This window comes from Typopeltis vanoorti, chromosome 8, assembly GCF_054136105.1.
Source record: "Typopeltis vanoorti isolate ZY-2024b chromosome 8, IOZ_Tvanoo_1.0, whole genome shotgun sequence".
NCBI lineage: Eukaryota > Metazoa > Arthropoda > Arachnida > Uropygi > Thelyphonidae > Typopeltis > Typopeltis vanoorti.
Genome location: NC_143556.1, coordinates 70439630 through 70461697, shown reverse-complemented (window position 1 = coordinate 70461697; position 22068 = coordinate 70439630). Strand labels below are relative to the sequence as shown.

Genomic DNA, 22068 nt, shown 5'->3' with positions numbered 1-22068 from the left:
TCAGGACTGGGATGACTTCTCATTGCTTTTGCCTTGGTATCTCCACGACTGGGCCTGGCTCCCACTGACGAGACCTCAATAAAGGTCGAAACCGGTATGGGTAGTGAAAGTATCTTCAAGACCCCAGTCCTGAAGATACTTTCAGGTGCAAACTTTGTTTGCTCACACTTGGATAAAGGATTAAACTAAACTTATTATAGTCTAACCAAGTGAAAAATAAATTCTCAAGGAACTTTGTTAAGTCACTTCAGGCCTCCAATAAGTGGGGAGATAGTCTCACACTGGGTAATGAAATTTATCTCCCACCTAAAGACTGCTAAGAAACACAATCAATAAATAACTGCTTCAATTTTTCTGATAATATTTTTATTATTAAAATGGACTGTGATATAAAAATAATTAGACTCAGTGTCTTTCTTGTTTAACATTATGAAATAAAATATGTTTATTTCATAAAAAAATCAAAAATACTTAAAAAAGAATATATAATTTTATATAAAAAACAGAATTTATAAATTTACAAATGTTCAGGTAAGCAATATTTTTTAAATAATATTACTAAACACTACTATTATTGGACAAAAAAAAAAAAAATTAAAATTACACAAGTTAGAGATTCAAAACCACTTTAAGAAACATAACTACTGCTGGGTGAAGGAGGAGTATACCCGCATTCAATGGGGGGGGGGGAATGAAAATGATACATTATATGTTTCAGAATAACTATGATTGAAATTAATACCAGAAATGCATTCATAAAGCTGGAAATTTCATATTCAATGACATAATGCTGAAGTAATTTAAAAACATCTAAATGTTAATCATGGAGCTATCATACTGAACATGACATGAATAATATTACAAGCAAGATTATGAAAATATAGTTTCAGGTCCTCCTTGTGTAAAGTCTCACAAAAAATGAAGGCAAAAATATAACTCTTATACAAAATAGACATTTAAATAAGCATGTTCTTATTTTGGCCAAAATTTTAGTTCATTCCCTGGCATGTCAACATTTATCAACTGGCAAGCCAAATCATGAAAACATTTTCAAGTTCTCTTCATGTAAAATCTTGCAAAAACAAAATGCAAAAACATAACTCCATACAAAATACATTTAAATAAACTTTTTCTTATTTTTAACATTTTGGCCAAATTTTAGTTCATTCTCTGGCATATCAGCATTTATCACCGGGATAATATCATCTGATTTATTAAGCTATAGAAGGCATACTTTTTCATAATATAGTAGGCTGGAGACGATGAGTGATCTCTTGAAGAAGAACTGCCTGACCTGCTGGCATTTTAAAAAATATATCTTCTGTAATCAGTCTCCAGGACAACAGTGGCTAAAAAAGATACATCAAATTTTGTGAAAAATAAGCATTTTATACATTACATAACATATTTAATTATGCTATTTAATTATCAATTGCATCTTACTTGTGTCATATGTAGAAATGCATTTAGGTATTTACTCCAGATGATATAAATTATCCATGACTGAATTCAAATGAAAACAGGAGTGGCAGGGACAGTACCACAGAGCTTAAAAGTACCACAGAGTCAAGAGGGCTCATGCTAACTACAGTAGTGAACAAATTAATCTGAAGAAGCTGAATTTTTGTCAGGTTTTTGGTTTGTTCTCAATAATTTCAGTTCTCAATAATTTTGTTTTTGGTTTCATTTTGCTATTTTCGGTTTTAGTTCACTATTTTGGTTGAATGCTGCATGCTTTAACTGTCTCTATGATGTTTATTAATAGTGTTGTGTATTTTTAATAGTGTAAACAAGTTGACATTCATAATGTTTTATTAATTTTGTGTAGCTATAAAATGGATACAACTCCAAGAAAGTGTTCAAAAATATGTACTCTTTCTCAGCACACATCCATGACTCAAAGACAAATTGCCAATGAGTGTGGTATTGTTTTGGGTAGTAACTTGAAAGGAAAATAACATCACTTTTGATATGCAAATACAAGGAAGCCTGTAACTCCTTAAGTCTTAGTTCATTTTCGTAGACTGTAAGGATGTGAAAGATACAAATATAATAATGGAAACAAATTTATTAGTGACATTTTGTGCAATACCATGTCACATATTTTCATTTTTTTTTGGGGGGGGGGAGGGGTATGATTTTAAAATATTCTAAAGATTAAAATTTATATAACAATATCATTGTTATCTTCTTCTTCTTTCACTATGCCTTATCCCGTGTTAAACGGGGTCAGCATTCCCATCTTTAATCTTCTTCTTCCAGATTCTCTGGTCCAGGGCATCTTCCCAACTCCATCCTTTCTCCCTAAGATCCTCTGCCACCTTATCCCTCCATCTGAGTTTGGGCCTGCCTCTTTTCCTCCTTCCCTCCACCTCCATACGCTCCACTCATTTACCAACATACTCCTCACTCCTTCTCAGTCATTCCTTCGCTATGCCTTATCCCGTGTTAAACGGGGTCAGTGTTCCCATCTTTAATCTTCTTCTTCCAGATTCTCTGGTCCAGGGCATCTTCCCAACTCCATCCTTTCTCCCTAAGATCCTCTGCCACCTTATCCCTCCATCTGAGTTTGGGCCTACCTCTTTTCCTCCTTCCCTCCACCTCCATACGCTCCACTCATTTACCAACATACTCCTCACTTCTCTACATGACCGAACCACCTCAGCCTGCTTTCTTGTACCTTCTTACCAATTGGTCCCACCTTGATTGTCACACCACTCATCCATCTCGACATCCGCATCTCCACCACCTCCATCTTCTTCTCCTGTGCCTTTGTTATAGGCCACGTCTCCATGCCATGGAGCATCGCCAGCCTCACCACCATCTTATACAGCTTTCCTTTCATCTTACAACTCAACTCTCTTGTCACACAGGACCCCACTGATCTTCCTCCAGTTCATCCAGCTGCATGTTATTCGGTGCTGTATTCCTCATCCAGGTCACCATTCCTCTTGACAACTGACCCGAGGTACTAGAATTTCTTCCCTGAAGGTAACCTTTCACCCTGGAGTCGTATAATCATATCCTCGTCACTCCCCGTTGATATATATTCGGTCTTTACCCGGTTAATTTTCAGCCTCTCTCCTCCAATACCTTTCTCCACTCTTCCAGGGTCTTTTCAAGTTTCTCTCGGGATGATTCGCAGAGAACAATATCATCGGCAAACATCATGCTCCATGGCACCTCCTCCTTGACGTCCTCCACTAGTACATTCATGATCAGATCAAAGAGGTAGGGGCTCAGAGCTGATCCCTGATGGAGCCCTACAACAATGGGGAACCCCTCTGTCATGCCGACACTAGACCTGACCTGAGTTTTCGCTCCCTCATACATCTCCTTCACCAACCTCACATATTTTTCCAACCCCCCCCCCTCTTCCTCATACATATCCATATCTCCTGTCTGGCCACTCTGTCATATGCCTTTTCCAGGTCTATAAACACCATATGTAGCTCCGCCTGTATCTCCCTATATTTCTCCATCAATCGCCTTAGCGCAAATAGTGCGTCTGTTGTCCCTCTTCCTGGCATAAATCCAAACTGCTCCTCACCAATTTTTGTTTCCCACCATATCCTTCCTTCAATTACTCTTTCCCATATCTTCAACGTGTGTGACATCAGCTTGATCCCTCTATAGTTGCCACAATCTTGAACATCTCCTTTTCCCTTGTAGACTGGGACGAGAAAGCTTTTCCTCCATAACATATGTTATATGTTATGGAACATATAACAATATCATTGTTATATGTTCCCATAATCATTGGAATAAGTGAAACATGGTTGAATGAAGATGATATTGTAATGGGAATAGAAATGGAAGGATACAGTATTTTTTGTGAGGAAAGAAAGGGCAAGAAGTGAGGGAGAGTGGTGCTGATGATAGCAGGGGAATTAAGTCCACATAAGGTAGATATGAAAGTAGTGGCATTGGTTATGAGGCAGTGTGGTGTAATGTGGAAGTTGACAGGAAGATATATTTAGTTGAATGTTACTATAGGCCAGGAAAGGTGATGAAGAAATGTATAAACAACTTGGATTAGTGAACAAAGGAAGAGTAATTATTAAGGCAATTTTTATTATGGCTGTATAGATTAGAATGAAGAAATAGCATTTGGGAATAAGGAAAATGAATTTCTTCAGAGATAACTATCTCAGGCAGCATGTAAAGGAGGGCATGTGAGGATCGAGAGTTTTAGATCTGTTCATATCGTCAGAGAATGTAACTGTAGTGGGGTTTCATACTTTCCTCCAGTTGGTGAGAGTGATCATCTGAGTTGTGGCTAGCCATATGGGGATTTCTTTGAGGAAAGGCTATATGTAGGATTATAAGGCTGGTGATTATGACAAGCTTAGAAGACAGCTTGGAGTGAGCTTGGAACTGACAAAGAAATATATAACAGCATTAATTTGTGAATGTATTCCGAAGGCTAAAAGGCTGAATAAAATAAGTGTGAAATGGATGAATGAGGAGCTTAGCATGAAATCTGGAAAAAGAAAGTACTTTGGAGGAAGTACATGATGAATAATGGTAATAATCAGTCATATGAAGAGTATAAAGAACAAGCCAGGAGGGTGACTCCGTTAGTAAGGAAAACAAAAGCCGAGTATGAGCAGAAATTGGCAAATTGATAACTGCTGCAGAATACATTGTTGAGGTATTCAGTGATCAATTTATAAGGTTGTTTCATCCTGATGAGGGTAGAATCATGAGGAACTTAAGTGTAGAGGACATAGAAGAGGATGTCTTAATTAAGAATGAGCAGGAGGTATTTGCAGAAATAAATAACTTTGATGTCAATAAGGCGATAGGATTTGATGACATATCACCACACATCTTAAGGGGAATTGTTCTAGAGAATAGGTATCAGAGTCTTACAATAGCACAGGTTCCAAGGAAGTGGAAAGAAGGTAAAATTGTTCCACTGCATAAAGGTGGTGATAAGGCTGTAGCTTCAAATTATAGGCCGGTTTGTATATCTGGATTGTGATGAAGGTCCTGGAGAGATTGGTAATAAGTAGAATACAGAATTGGGTTGAAAACAGCAGCGTTCTTTGTGGTTATCAGCATGGGTTTGTTAAGGAGGAGATCATGTTTTACTAACTGACTTATGTACTATAACAAGGTGACAAATACTATGGACAAGGAAATGCATATACAGTGGTGTACTTGGATTTTGCAAAAGCTTTTGATAGGCTCCCACACAACAAACTATTAAATAAATTGAAACAGATGGGATTGGATAACAGACTTTTGAGTTGGATCATTGACTGGCTGTCAGATAGGTATCAGAAAGTTGTATATGGGGGTGCAGTATCTCATAAGAGAAAGGTGATGTACAGCAGGGGTCAGTTTTGGGACCATTGTTGTTCATTTTGTATATTAATGATACTGGGATGGGTTTAACTAGTGATATGTAACTGTTTGTATACAATGCAAAATTGGGGATAGCAATGCAGAGTTAAGCAGATGTTAAGGTCTTGCAGGAGGAGTTGAATAGATTGCCTGAATGGGTTGGTAAGTGGAACTGTTAGTTCAATGTTGCAAAGTGCAAAGTTTTGAAATTTGGTAAGCAATGATGTGATGCAAAATATACACTTGGTGGAGAAACTTTAAAGGAGGTAGAGGAAATGAGAGCTCTGGGAGTGGTGGTGAACAAGCACCTGAAATTCAGGGATGACATTGCACAAGTTGTGAAGAATCACATCAGATAATGGAAATATTGTGGAGGTCCCTGAATGCAGAAATAAAGAGGTTACGATACCATTGTATAAGGCCTTGGTCATGCGTCATAAGGATTAGTGTGCACAGATCTGGTCCCTCGGTTTTCATGGTCATGAGGATATGTTGGAAAGGATCCAGAGAAGATTCACAAAAGTGGTCAGTGGTCTTTGGAATGTGGAGTACAAGGAGAGAGAGAGAGAGAATGTAAGCTGCAAAGCCTCATGAATAGGAGTAAGAGGAGAGGATATGATTGAGACATATAAGCTAGTCAGGGGTTGTTATCAGGTTGACATGGAAGAGATTTTTCATGGAATGAGAGAGAGGGGTAGAACAAGAGGCCATCACTGGAAACCATATGAAGAAGGTGTGAGCAGAGGAGTAAAGAGCAGGTTCTTTGCATGGATGGTTGGTGAGTGGAATGCATTACCTGAGTATGTTGTGAATATAGACATGTGGAATCAGTTTAAGGCATGGTTGGATGAGCACTGTGTGCAATAGTGTGCACCTCCCATGATGAGTGTCTGACTCCATGGAAGTTGGATGTTAATAATAATATAGTTGCTGATTCAGTTTTGTAGTATATTTCACAACATCAAAGTAATAAAATAAATAAAACATTTCTGCATAAGTTACACATACACAGTTGAAAAATTTTTTAATTAAGATAGGTTAGTTACAAATATTTTGATTCTCATATTGTGAATCATCAGTGTAATGCAGTTGAATATTAAACAACAATGAAGATACATGGAGAATATAATGTTTCCTTATATGCAGTGGTGAGACGGCCAAGTAAAAACCAATGCTATTAGGAAATGCAGTGTGTGTGTGTGTGTGCATGTGATTAAAAAAATGAAGTGTATATGTGCAGGTAATAAAAACTTATATAACTAAACAATATAGTTCTTAATAATAATTTCCCAGATTTTTGGCATGGAGAGTCCATTAAGGTTGAGATTTGGGTGATGCAGAAGTACTTTGGAACTTTAAAGTGATGCTCATACTTACATAAATATTATGTAGTCATCTGACATCATTCCAAAGTATCCTGATAATACTGATAATCAGTATTATGAGTGCACATCTGGTTTGTTATTGCACATGAGTACCAACCAGTGCTGGCTCGAGGGTATGTGGCACTCATAGGCCAGTTAGTGGCACCCCTAGGCCAGTTTTATCAACGTATTGTAAGAATTGTAAGACAAGACAGAATCATAAAATTCTTTATTGTTAAAAGCTGTTTATAGTTTTGCCAAAAAAGATATACAGCATTTTGTGGGGCACTGCTTGTACCACCAATGCTTAAACTATTACTTCGACAAATACTATTACTTTTTTTTTTACGATGTTGGCGACCCAAAGTCATTGCACCCCTAGGCCGGTGCCTAAGCCTAGAGTTGGCCCTGGTACTAACAATCAGTTATTAGTGGGAACAAATTAAAATTAGTAGAATGAGTAGGAATGAATGGTTTGGTTGTGGAAGAATATGATGATGAATATTTTTATGTATATAAAAATAAATGCAATAAAGGCAAACAAACACTATAAAATTACTAAAACAAGCTATGTAGGAACCATACCAATATAAGTTGGTTTAATAATTTAGCCTTTTTACATTTTCAGTGTTGCAGATGACGTACCTTTTTCTTGACTTCTCCATCAAGATTGTTCATATTGGTGTGGAGACTTTTGACAAATAACAACACCACATTCAGAAAAAAAATTCATTATAAGGACAACATTATTATCATTATCATCATCAGACCTCCATGGAGTCAAGAGACTCATTGCAGGAGGTCCCACTCTCTCTCTCTCACACATAGTTCATTATACTATGACTTAAATGCATTTATTGTCTCTGCACTCATCACACTTTCAGACAATGTATTACAATCACCCACCCTCCCCATGCAAAAAAAAAAAAAAAAAAAAAAATCTACTCTTCATCTCCTTGCTCTTATTCTCCTTACAAAGGTTCCAGGGATAGCCTCTTGTTCTCCATCTCAAGCCATTCTATCAAAAATCTCATCCACATTAATTTGGTTACCAACTTATATGTTTTGATCATGTCCCCCACTCCTTTCAGAGTGGGGGGGACATGATCCACTAAGTTCTGAAATTTGCATTCTCTCAATCTATCATCATACTCAACATTCCAGAGACTTAAAAAACTGCCTTAGTCAATCATCTCTGTATCAGGTGACTAAATCTGTGCATAGTAATTCAAATGTGGTCTGATCAAAGCCTTGTACAATGGAATCACAACATCCTTACTTTTACATGTCTGTGTTCTCAACATTATTGCCATAATCTGCTGTGCTGCCCTCACAAATCTAACAAATTGTTCCCAAACTTTCAGGTCCTTATCCAATATCATCTCAGATCTTTCATCTCCTCCACTTCCTGCAAGATATAACCATCAATCTTATATTCTATTATTGTTATATATATTTAGTGGCATTTTGTTTATTTTTGACTGTGCTGTTAAGTGGTGTTATTATTAAGTGATATACTTTCTGAAATGTTTTTCGTTATGGCACTGATGCATATGAGAAAAATAGCAAATAAGACATCGATGTTGTTTGATATCAACATGCAATGTAGCATGTATTCAATATATTTGTTGCCAAGAGTGAATGGTTTGTGGCGTCAGATTGAGAATGGAAAAAATATTTGTCACAAATGTAACATACATGAGTATAAGAAATGCAAGTTGAGAAAGAATGAAGTGGCTGATAATAAGGATACAATGCTGGATTGTCAGGGTGTTGTGGTGAATGTAGCAAAAGCAGTGAATGACAGTGCACAAAATACGAATTAGAGTCTGAAGGAAGTGGTTGAAAGTAATATATGGATGATGAGATGCTGTGGACTCCTTCACAGGACATAACGTGAGTTCGAGCCACTGGAGAAATGATTGGCATGTGGTACAGAAGGACAGGGAATGAAAGAAAGAGTGGAAAGAAAAAAGAAAGATCTCTGGAGTGAATTTAAAGGAAAGTTGGAATGGTTTAAAGTTGATGGATTGCATTTGAATGGGTTAGGTGTTCAATAGAAAGGCTATTGTTTGCTGAGACAGCACCGAATAAAGAGATTAATGTAGCAAACGATATAAGGGTAATAGTGAAGCAGGATAGCACAACTAAACTGGTTGTACAACAGGAAGATGATATGAGGTTGAAGATGTGGTTGTAACAGCACAAGAGGATGGAATGCATAAAGGTTACTGGATCCAGCAAATACCAAGATTGAATTAATGCAGAAATCATATATTTTCCACATATAAGAAGCAAAATGGTGTATTATCTTATTATTAAAATACTTTGGAGTAGGGATAAATGTAAAATATTTTTTCAATTGGTTACAAAGTAAATTATACTTGACAATAAAATTATATTCTTGATTAATCTGTTATCCAAGCAAGCAAATAAAGTTTACCATGAATTATCTTCTCAAGTATTTTACTTGTATACAGAGAACTTGGCTCCTACCAAAGAGCCTCTGTATACAAGTAGCCTTGTCGTAAAGATATATGCAAAGATACTTTTACATGCAAATTTTGTTTCCTTACATATGGAGAAAGATTAAACCAGAATATAATTTGTCAAGAAGATGCTGAGATGTCAATAAAGATTGAAAACTGTTTAGGTACTAACCCTTCCCATAATGCATAGCAATATACATGTCTGAAAGGATATGTGCTTTGCATTACATGTCTGAAAGGATATGTGCTTTGCATTATGGGATACTAAGGTTGAAAAAAGGGTACCAATGTGGTCAACAGTCTCTTTAAATAAGTAGCACACTTATGAAGATACTTTCGCATGAAAAACTTTGCTTACACTTGGATAAAGGATTAAATTAGAATATAATTTCTTGTTAAGTATAATTTACTTTGTAGCCAAGTGAAAAAACTTTCTGCAAACCATCAAATAAATATATATGAACACCTAAGCTTATCCACACCATTGTAGTTACTGAGTGATAAAAAGTTCAACAGTCTGATTATAGGAATAAATAGCAGAACAAAAATTTCATATTAATATTATTGTTCTTTTGCTCTTCATCAAAACATATTCAGAGATTCATTAAATAAATATATTTAGTTACTTACAATTATCTTGTCTCCAATTATTTCTGGACAATTATAATGGATATGCCATAATTCTACTTCTCTCCAAGCTTGATCAGTGTTCCAAGGATCATCCATATATCCTTGCAGTACTTTTTCTGATTTAACATTAATTTGTATGCTTTCTCCATCTGCAGATTCATCATCAGATGGAGGTGTTTGAACACAGTCTGTGAAAAACTAAATGCAGAAAAAAAAAATTAAAAAGACAAATTGAAGGGAAAAATTTTAAATGATTTGAAATTATTTTTTAATTAAAAAAAATTTTTTTAAAGAATTTATTATTTCAAATTATTATAGATAAAATATTTATTTATAACACAGTTGTAAAGTCCATAATTTGTGTAAAATGAATGAAAATGCATTTAATACACAAAAACTTCATACATCCAACTCAGACCTTTTAATTCTTCAGAAAATAATACATATCAATTTTCACTTGCAGATTGAGGTTTTATGTGCAAGCTTCCAAAATTTACCAACTTGGTAAACTGAGTCAATAGTACTCATTTACAGAGACCCACAGGCTATGGATTCAATTCCCATTTTAAGCATGAATGTTTGTAAATGCCTATAGGTGGTTAATCTCTGTAGCTCAGTCAGGTATCACTTATGCTCTTGGGTTGGAAAAACCTAGGTTTGAATCCTATCTAGGATGCAAAAAACCTTTATTAGGGTTTTTCAAATGAAGAGGAGTTAGCAAGCTTCATAGCCTTAGGGTAGATGTTTTGACTATGGCTCTAAATCACTATGGTGATGGATAATTTTCATTGCCTTGTATGAAACTAACAGCTTAGTAATAGATCTGAAGTGGTTTAAAAAATAATAAATAAATAAAATTAAAAAAAAAAATTATTACACGACACCTCCAGGGAGTCCTAAGACTCATCGAGGGAGAGCACCTACTCTACATCTCTCTGTCTCCATCATCATCTACACCAGCGCCATCTAACGCCTACCACCACCACCACTAGTATTTTCACAGACAATCACAAAAATCCATGCCCATGGTGGGATTTGAACCCACAGCCTTTTGGTTGGGGGGGTGGGGGTGGATATGCTAACCACTTGGCTGACCAGGCCAGCATAGTCTCCAGAGCAGAGTTTTCAGATTATCTTATCCTACTTATGGTATACTATTATCAAAGTACTAACATTTTATATCATTTCATGGGTGGGATTTGCTTTTGCTTATATGAATCTAACTTTTGAGTGAAAGGTAGATAATATAAGATTCATTGCTTTCTTTTATATTTACTATGATCAAGGCTTTTCATTCACTTGAAATAAAGCTGAGATGATTTATGTGGTTTCTTATAATAACTTTTGGAAAAAACTATTTTCACATTTCATTATACCCATGGGATGATTTATTATACCCATCTCATCCCATTTTATTAAAAATCTTTTCCAAGTTAATCTGGTAACAATTCCATGCAAACTTATATGTCTCAATCACACTACTACCCCCCCCCCCCCCCAACCCACACACACACATCCATGAGGATCTGCAAATTGCATTTTCTGATTCTTTTATCATACCAATTTCCAGAGAATGGAAACCACCTCAGTCAGTTATCTTTGGATCCTTTTCAATATATTCTCATCCTCTTGAAAAACCAGGTGACCAATTCTGTATCCAGTAATCCATGCAGTAAGACTTTATACAAAACGAATTATAACCTCCTGATTGCTATATGTTAATGTCCTCTGTATCAGTGCCATAATCTGTTGTGATGTCTTTCAATTTTAGCAATATATCCCCTAGATTTCATGTCTCCCCCCCCCCCCCCCGATCCTTTATCTCCTCTGCCTCCTGCAGAGGAAGTTATTTACATCATATGTAAACACCACATTTCCCCATTTAAACCTCTCTCTTTCAAAATATATCATTAACATGCAAGTTACAGACCTATAACTTGCATGTTAATACTTGGAACCATACAAGTTGGCTCGAAACCAGACCCCCTGATCCCTGGGACACACCAGTAGTGACTTTCCTCTTCTTGGACACTGTTCTACCATACACAACTTGCTGATACTTATCAAGAAGCCGATTTCTATTCAGCTAACTAATTTATCATCTAACCCCATCTATTCCAATTTAATTATTACCTTATCATGAGGTAATTATCAAAGACCTTTTGGGAAATTTAAGTACGGTCAACTCTCACTATAGCAAACTATCCATTACTGAAATTTGCCTTTAAGCATATATAACCTTAATGTAATTATGTCTAGAATACAAAATGACATACATATTGTTGCACAATCCAAAAAATACTTAAGCATCTCTTATTTGGCAGATGATAGCAGCTATGCGTTACATGTAAATTCAAGGTCAACACTCTTCAGGGTAGGCAAACAAGTATAATATCATCGTTATGTAACATGTATGTGTGCTACTGTCCAACGAGGAGAGTTTTGCTCATATAGTGTAGTCATACCGCTCTGAAGAGTGAAAGTATGCTGGATGTAACATTATGTCTACTTTTATACTTTTTTTTTAAGTGGCTCCCACACATGAAAGGTTTATTAGTAAACCTATTGCACGTTCATACTGTGTGTCAGCTATGGATATATTATTATTGTTAACTTAATTATTAATTGACTTCAGGAATTCACAATCTACAATCATCATCAAATTCCTGCCATGTATCCTCAAGGGGTGTACAGGGTACGATAGTACTACATGAAAAAAATTACATCATTACTGACTTCCTATCTACAATTTTCCTCCAAATCAGTCTGTTACTTGAAAGTTTATTTTTCACTAGGTTAAACTATAATAAATTTAGTTTAATCCTTTATCCCAGTGAGAGCAAACAAAGTTTACACCTGAAAATATCTTCAGGACTGAATATAGTGTTGTACTATCTTACCTGGGTAAGTAAACCTTTTGGCAACTCCTATAGGTAAAGATGACCTTGCTACTGCTTCTGCCTGGTATCTCTAACTCTGGGCCTAGCTCCCACTGAAGAGACCTCAATAAAGGTCGAAACTAGTCTGGGTAGTGGCCAATCCCTTAATGCATAACAGTATACATATCCACAAGGAGATGTGTTTTGCATTATTGGAGATACTGGGATAGGGGTGTTGGTAGCTTGCTTCACCTTTGCTAAGAGTTGCCCTGGTGTTGCACTACTTACCCAGGTAAGATAGTACAACACTATATTCAGTCCTGAAGATATTTTCAGGTGCAAACTTTGTTTGCTCTCACTGGGATAAAGGATTAAACGAAATTTATTACAGTCTGTTACTTGTCAAGACTCCAACATTATCAGATCTTATATTTCTATCGTCTAAGGCACTTTGTACCGTATCAATCCACCCATAATCTTGGTCTTTCTCTGGGTCGTTTTGCTGCCAACCTGGCAGAGAATACTTGTTTTGCTAATCTTTCTTCGCCCATTCTGTTTAAGTGACCATACCACCTGAGATTAGCTCTGCTAACACATTCCTGAATGCTTGACAATGTCAAGTTCTTTCCTAATATCCTCGTTTTTAATATGATATTGCCATTGATGCCATCTGTTCACGCCTATAATCTTCCTCAGGACTCACATATCTGTGGTCTCTAGTCTTTGGTCAAGTGTTTTACTTCTGACCCAGCTCTCAGATCCATAAGTTAAAACAGGTTTGAACAGTGTCTTGTATACAGCTAATTTAGTGTTCCGACTAATTTCTCTCTTATTCCATGTGAATTTATTCAATTGACTTCCCACCATACCAGCTTTGCTGATTCTGTTGTCTATTTCTATATTTAATTTACCATCTTCAGTAAAAATCGTGCCTAATTAGCTGAAATGTTTTACTTGTTCCACAGGTTCTTCATTCACAACACAGTTGACATTTTCAATGATTCTGCCTATTTAAATTGTCTTTGTCATGCTGACTTTCATGCCATATCTATTACAACAGTTATTCAATTTAGTCAGAGAATCTTGCAGATTTGTAGCGGATTTATTTAGAAGTATAACATCATTCGCATAAAGCCAAGAGCTGACATTAACATCTCCAATTTTGATATCATGTTATCATGTTTAATACCACTTTCCTTCATAATGTGATCCATATAGATAATGAATAACAGAAGGGATAATGTACATCCTTGTCTCACACCAGATTTAACATTAAACCATCTTCCTGTGCTTCCTTCAAAATTCTAACTGCTGACTTACAACTCAAATAAAGACTAAGTATTGCTTGCTATAATGCCCCATTTACACCATATAACTGTAGCGTATGGAATACCTTCTCTCTTGGCACCTTGTCATATGCCTTTTCCAAAATGACAAAACTTAAATACAGATCTTTGTTATATCCCAATGCTTTCTTGACTATTTGTGGTAAAGTGAAGATCTTCCTGACAGCCTGTATTTTGCCTGAATCCAGCTTGTTCTTCACCAAGCTTTTCTTCCACAATTCTTCTCAACCGTTTCTCAAGTATACTTGCATAGATCTTCCATGGAACACTCAATACGGAAATACCTCTGTAATTCTCACATTCAGTTTTATTTCCCTTTTTATATATAGGTACTATGAGAGCTCTACTCCAATCATCAGGAATTTGCCCCTCTGTCCAGGCTTTGTGAAATATACAGTGCAGCCACTGTAAGACTCTTATACCACCATACTTCAGCATTTCTGGTCGAATATCATCTACTCCTGCTGCCTTTCCACATTTCAAGCCTTTGATGGCTTTTTCTACTTCAAGTATGGATATGTATTCCTGACTGCATGCCTGGTCAGTGTTTTTTACCACTGTGCTGTCATCACTGCTTGTTTCATTTAACAGCCTTTCAGAGTAATTACTCCATACTTCAAGGATATCTTTTTCTCCCATTTTCATTTCACCTTTATCATCTCTAACTCCTTTTACAGCACTCTTTCAACAGGGGTGCAGAATAGGCAGAATAATTGGAAATGTCAACTGTGTTATGAATGGAGAACCTGTGGAACAAGTAAAACATTTCAGCAACTTAGGCACGATTTTTAATGAAGATGGTAAATTAAATATGGAAATAGACAACAAAATCAGCAAAGCTGATATGGTGGGAAGTCAATTGAATAAATTCATATGGAATAAGAGAGAAATTAGTCGGAACACTAAATTAGTTGTATACAAGACAGTGTTCAAACCAGTTTTAACTTATGGATCTGAGAGCTGGGTCAGAAGTAAAACACTCGACTAAAGACTAGAGACCGCAGATATGAGAGTCCTGAGAAAGATTAGAGGCGTAAACAGATGGCATCAATGGCAATATCATATTAAAAATGAGGATATTAGGAAAGAAATTGACATTGTCAGCATCCAGGAATGCGTCAGCAGAGCTAATCTCAGGTGGTATGGTCACTTCAACAGAATGGGCAAGGAAAGATTAGCAAAACAAGTGTTCTCTGCCAAGTTGGCAGGAAAATGACCCAGAGGAAAACCAAGATATAGATGGATTGATACGGTACAATGTGCCTTAGAAGATAGAAATATAAGATCTGGTAATGTTGGAGTCTTGACAAGTAACAGAGTGATTTGGAGGAAAATTATAGATAGGAAGTTAGTAATGATGTAAATTTTTCATGAAGTTCTATCATATCCTGTACACCCCTTGAGGGTACATGGCAGGAATTTGATGATGATGATGATGATGACTTTTTCCTCAATCAACTGCTCTTTTTACTTTATACAAGGCATTATGAAAGACACTGAAAAAAGATGACTGAAACAAAAGCACATCCTTAACAAATTTATGCTCAACATCATATTACTCTCATCTACCCATTTTTGTATACAAACTTCTCAAAATCTTAACCAAACAGAAGAAATATAAACTAGTCTATAGTTTGATGCCTCCATTCTACTATCACCATTATGTAATGACACTATCTACCATTATCATCCACAATCACCCACTGATTAATGACATCTACTACTTAGCATTCTGAATACAGTTGCACCACGAGTTACGTAATACATCATCATCATCATCATCAAATTCCTGCTATGTACCCTCAAGGGGTGTACAGGATATGATAGTACTACATGAAAAAAAAATTACATCATTATTAATTTCCTATCTACAATTTTCCTCCAAATCAGTCTGTTACTTGTCAAGACTCCAACATTATCAGATATTATATTTCTTTCATCTAAGGCACTTTGTACCGTATCAATCCACCTATATCTTGGTCTTCCTCTGGGTCGTTTTGCTGCCAATCTGGCAGAGAACACTTGTTTTGCTAATCTTTCCTTGCCCATTCTGTTTAAGTAACCATACCACCTGAGATTAGCTCTGCTAACGCATTCCTGGATGTTGACAATGTCAAGTTCTTTCCTAATATCCTCGTTTTTAATATGATGTTGCCATTAATGCCATCTGTTTACGCCTCTAATCTTTCTCAGGACTCTCATATCTGTGGTCTCTATTCTTTGATCAAGTGTTTTACTTCTGACCCAGCTCTCAGATCCATAAGTTAAAACTGGTTTGAACACTGTCTTGTATACAGCTAATTTAGTGTTCCGACTAATTTCTTTCTTAATCCATATGAATTTATTCAGTTGACTTCCCACCATACCAGCTTGGCTGATTCTGTTGTCTATTTCTATATTTAATTTACCATCTTCAGTAAAAATCATGCCTAAATAGCTGAAATGTTTTACTTGTTCCACAGGTTCTCCATTCACAACGCATTTGACATTTTCAATGATTCTGCCTATTTTCATTCTCTTTGTCTTTTTATTGCTGACCTTCATACCATATCTATTACAACAGCTATTCAATTTAGTCAGAGAATCTTGCAGACTTGTAGCGGATTTATTTAGAAGTATAACATCATCCGTATAAAGCAAAGAGCTGACATTAACATCTCCAAGTTTGATATCATGTTTAATACCACTTTCCTTCATAATGTGATCCATATAGATAATGAATAACAGAGGGGATAATGTACATCCTTGTCTCACACCAGATTTAACATTAAACCATCTTCCTGTACTTCCTTCAATTCTAACTGCTGACTTACAACTCAAATAAAGACTAAGTATTGCTTGATATAATGCCCCATTGACACCATATAACTGTAGCGTATTGAATAGCTTATCTCTTGGCCTTGTCATATGCCTTTTCCTAATCGACAAAACTTAAATACAGATCTTTGTTATATTCCCATGCTTTCTTGACTATTTGTCGTAAAGTGAAGATCTGATCCTGACAGCCTCTGTTTGGCCTGAATACAGCTTGTTCTTCACCAAGCTTTTCTTCCACAATTCTTCTCAACCGTTTCTCAAGTATACTTGCATAGATCTTCCATGGAACACTCAGTAGGGAAATACCTCTGTAATTCTCACATGCAGTTTTATTTCCCTTTTTATATATGGGTACTATGAGAGCTCTACTCCAATCATTGGGGATTCGTCCCTCTGTCCAGGCTTTCTGAACTATGCAGTGCAGCCACTGTAAGACTCTTATACCACCATACTTGAGCATTTCTGGTCGAATATTATCTACTCCTGCTGCCTTTTCACATTTCAAGCTTCTGATGCTTTTTTCTACTTCAAGTATGGATGTGTATTCCTGACTGCACGTTTGGTCAGTGTTTTTTACTACTGTGCTGTCATCACTACTTGTTTCATTTAGCAGTTTTTCAAAGTAATTACTCCATACTTCAAGGATATCTTTTTCTCCCGTTTTCATGTCACCTTTATCATCTCTAACTCCTTTTACAGCACACTTTCCTCCATTCCTAAGCTTCTTCAACAACCTCCAGAATATTTTTCCACCTACTTGATATTTATTTTCTATATTCTTGCCAAAGTCCTCCCATGACTTTTGTTTAGCTAGTTTTACGCAGTGTTTAGCATTCTTGCTTTTGTCTCTATATTCTCTAAGAGCACAAGCTGACTTATTTGACAGGAACTTTTGATATGCTTTCTTCTTTTCCCTCACTGCCTCTTTAACTTCCTGTGTCCACCAGGGAGTTCTGATTTTTTTTATCCTTACAGACAACCTCACCACATGCCTCTCTGGCAGAATTAATCAATGTTTTCTTCAGAGTTTGCCACTGAATCTCCAAGGTTTGATTCCTGTTCTCAAACTCTTTCATTTTTTCTTCAATAATATTTGTGTATTTTAGTCTACAGTTCACATCTGAGAGCTGCTCAACTTTTATTCACTTTAAAACTTTCTTACATGTTATTCTTTTCAATATGAAATTCAATTTTATCCTGCTGAAGACTAAATAGTGATCACTTCCAATTTCAAATCCTCTATACACTCTGGTGTTCTGCACCAGGGAGAAAACATCACTATCAACAATAACATAGTCAATGAGACTTTTCTTATTCCTTGCCTCTTCTCTCCATGTGAATTTGTGCACATTTTTATGTTGGAACATGGTGTAAGCAATAACCAGTCCATGTCCTGAGCAGAAATCCAACAGATATTTGCCATTATTATTAGCTTTGCTCTTTTCTCCAAATTTTCCCAAAATATTTTTGTATGTCTCACAATCATTTCCTACTCTGCTATTTAGATCCCCAACAAGGACCAACTTTTCATTTTTCATTGTGTCAGTGGCTTTTTCTAAATCCTCAAAAAATTCCTCCACTTCTGCCTTAGTAGAACCTTCTGTGGGACCATAGGCACAAATAAGTCTCATTGTCCAGTTCCCCATTCTCATATTTGCCCACATTACTCTACTTGAGACTGACTGCCATTCAAGAAGATTAGCCTCGTATTTTGTGTGGAATACTATGGCTACTCCTTCTTTTCCTTGATTGTCATTGCCTGAATATAACATTTTGTATTTATTGCTCAGAAAGATCTCACCAGTTTTGGTCTTTTTCGTTTCAGTCACCCCTATTATGTCGATCTGGTACTTATCTAAATTCTCAGCTAGCTCCATTTCTTTTCCATTCAGGCTTCTTACATTGATAGCACCAATCTTTAACTCTGGTGATGTTGAGTTGGGGTTTGTTTTCAGATTTGTTCCAGTAGCTGACTTTTCGCTGTTCGCCCTGGCAAAAACAACGGGGGCCTTGTTTAACCGGGCGACGCCCCAGCCGGCATGAAATTTTGTCATGTTGTACCATCATTTTTTATTTTGGTTTAACCAATAAGAATACAATTTGGTCGGCTAAATCCCAAATTGCCAGCCCATCCTCATTCATTCAGTATCCAAGTAGATACCCAACAGGGTGCACCATGAGAAGGTGAGGATTGGACATTAGGTCAGAAGCCCTGGTTGGTTCTCCGCATTCCTTGAAAGGCCATGTGGAGGTCTCCTCTCAGTTATACAGCTTTGACCCTTAAGCACCCCTACGTAATACATGACTTACATAAATTCGCCGTTACGTAATAAATCTATTAGCATGTATGAACACGTTTGGGCTTTTCACAGGTGCATCTTTGACAGCCTTATTGTAGTACAGTAGTAGATACCTCGCACGTTAGCTCAGTCACTTGTTATCACTGCTAGTTTCATTGTTTTTTTACCCTTAAAATGGAATGCAAACGCACAACTGAATGCACTAGTAATAAATCTAAAAAACAAAGGTCTGTGATTACTTTAGAAGAAAAGTTGAAAATAATTAGTATGTATGAAGGTGGGAAAATTCTATCAACAATAGCTTGGGAAATAAATCGACCTATTTTGACAGTGAATACAATGGTAAAGGATAAAGTTCGCATTGTTGAAAGCATGAAAGGTGTGGTAGTGTTGGGCACAATTATTAGCAAGGATGTTAGCCACTGTATCTATTCTGATATGTTTAGCTACAAGGCCATCTATGAGGACAAGAAGTGTGTGTGACCACACAATCTACTCTAGACATGTTTGTGAGATGCCATTCACAACAAAGTGAAGATGACAACTCAGACGACCCGACTACCCTCAGTCTTCAACATCAAAAGGGTAAAATTTCCCGCAGTGCAGCATTCCTTAGAACAGCCAACAGCTGTCACAAGACATTTTTTTATTTGAAAAGTGAATATTTCAGTTTTTTTTTATATTCTTTTATATTATGTATTTTTCATACTTTCATATTTATAGTATGTATATTATTCAAATACAATTGATAAATTTTTTTATAACTGATTTTTTTTTAATCACCCCAAAAATGAAAAATATCTGATTAATGCAAAAAAAGTAATGTATAACAGTGGTATGAGCAGCCACTGAACATTTTATTGTATGCATGTAATTTACAAATTCGACTTATGTAAAATTCTAGTTACGTAAAGGTTTACGGAACGCATTACTTACATAACTCGTGGTAGTGTATCTGCACATCCTTTTCATTCACTTCTAATAATTTAATTCCTCTAGGAATAAAATCTGCTGTTCCAGGATGAAATAGCCTAATAGTATGTTTGTTAAACAGCTCTGCTATGTCATCTGCACTGGACACATGACTACTACATGCTCCTTTCCCATCTAACAAGGTCATTCATCCACAATAATTTCACCTCCTATTGTTATATAATGAAAGAACTCCTAGGGATTTTCTTTAAATCACAGTGCTTGTTGTTTCCCACATTCTAATATTTCCTTCCTGAGATTTTATTCCTGCTCTGCACTTCTCTCTTTATACTTTTTCCATAATATCATTTTTATATGCAATTTTCTGTTTGATTACTATAATCATCCATTTTATTGCGACTCCTTTATCTTTCTCACTCAAGTTATCAGCATGGGTTTGTTAAGGGGAGATTATGTTTCACTAACTTACTTATGTACTGTAACATGGTGACAAATATCTTGGACAGGAGAGACACATATACAGTGGTGTACTTGGATTTTGCAAAAGCATTTTCCTAGATAGACTGCCACATGAGCTGTTAAATAAGCTGAAAAAGATGGGATTGGATAAATGATTTCTGAGTTGGATAGGTATCAGAAAGTTGCATATGGGGGGTGCGATATCCCAAAAGAGAACGGTCACTAGTGGTGTGCTGCAGAGGTCAGTTTTGGGATCATTGTTGTTCAATTTGTATGTTAATAATATTGGGATGGGTTTAACTAGCTCTCCACAGTTTTTGCAGATGGTGCAAAACTGAGGAGGGAGCAATGCAGAGTCAAGCAGATGTTATGGCCTTACAAGAGGACTTGAATAGATTGCATGAATGGGCAGGTAAGTGGAACTGTCAGTTCAATGTTGAAAGTGTAAGGTTTTGAGATTTGGTAAGCAATGATGGGATGCAAAGTATACACTTGGTGGGGGAAACTTTAAAGGAAGTAAAGGAAATGAGAGCTTTAGGAGTGATGGTGGACAAGGACCTGAAATTCAGGGGCTACATTGGATAATGGCAATGATGCGGAGAACCTTGACATGCAGAAATTATGATGCTACTGTATAAGGCCTCGATCAGGCCTCATATGGATTATTGTGCACAGATTTGGTTACTAGGTTTTCATGGTGATGAGGATATATTGGAAAGGATCCAGAGAAGATGCACAAAGGTGGTCAGTAGTCTTTGGAATGTGGAGTACAAGGACAGATTGAGATAATGTAAGTTGCAGAGCCTCGTGAATAGGAGGAAAGGGAGGGGTATGATTGAGACATATTAGTTAGTCAGGGGTTGTTATTGAGTCGACATGGAAGAGATTTTTCATAATATGGGAGAGAAGGGGGAGTAGAACAAGAGGTCATCGTTGGAAACTCTATAAGGAGAGTGTGAGCAGAGGAGCGAGGTACAGGTTCTTTGCATGGAGAGTGGTTAGTGAGTGGAATGCATTGCCTGAGTTTGTTGTGGGTGTAGACACATTGAATCAGTTTAAAGCACAGTTGGATGATATTTGTGTGCAATAGTCTGTAACCCCCCATCCCCATGATGAGTCTCTGACTCATGGAGGTCAGATATTAATAATAATGATAGCAATTCACCATTACTGCTAATAAATATTTCTTAACTAGCTCCCATGCAATACTGATCTCTTTACCATCAAAATTTCTTATCCATGGCACTCTCCCTCATGCTGGTTTCTAAGTCTATAATAATTATTTTTTTGCCTACCTTAAATTCCACATACCGTATACTATCGCGTATAATGCGATCCACATATAATGTGAACTAGAAATTTTGTTTGAAAACTAGCCCTAAAATGCCATGTCCACGTATAATGCGATCTGTTAATCTCGTTCCATAACATTATAAATAATACAGTACGAATTAACGAAAGAAATATTTATTTAAAAACAAAATGTCAAAATACAAGAC

At 36.4% G+C, this 22068-nt stretch overlaps 1 protein-coding gene across 1 annotated transcript in view; it reads right to left on the bottom strand.

Moving 5' to 3' along the window:
* Window positions 1–614: 614 nt before the first annotated feature.
* Window positions 615–22068, bottom strand: part of LOC150104082 (transient receptor potential cation channel subfamily M member-like 2) — a 580140-nt gene continuing 558686 nt past the window's right edge. Inside the window, exons 29-30 of the mRNA XM_090396744.1 lie at window positions 9836–10033; window positions 615–1349 (exon numbers count right to left, since the gene is read on the bottom strand). Of these exons, the coding sequence (XP_090252870.1) occupies window positions 1239–1349; window positions 9836–10033 (309 nt within the window). The 3' untranslated portion in view covers window positions 615–1238. The remainder of the gene's footprint in view (window positions 1350–9835; window positions 10034–22068) is intronic.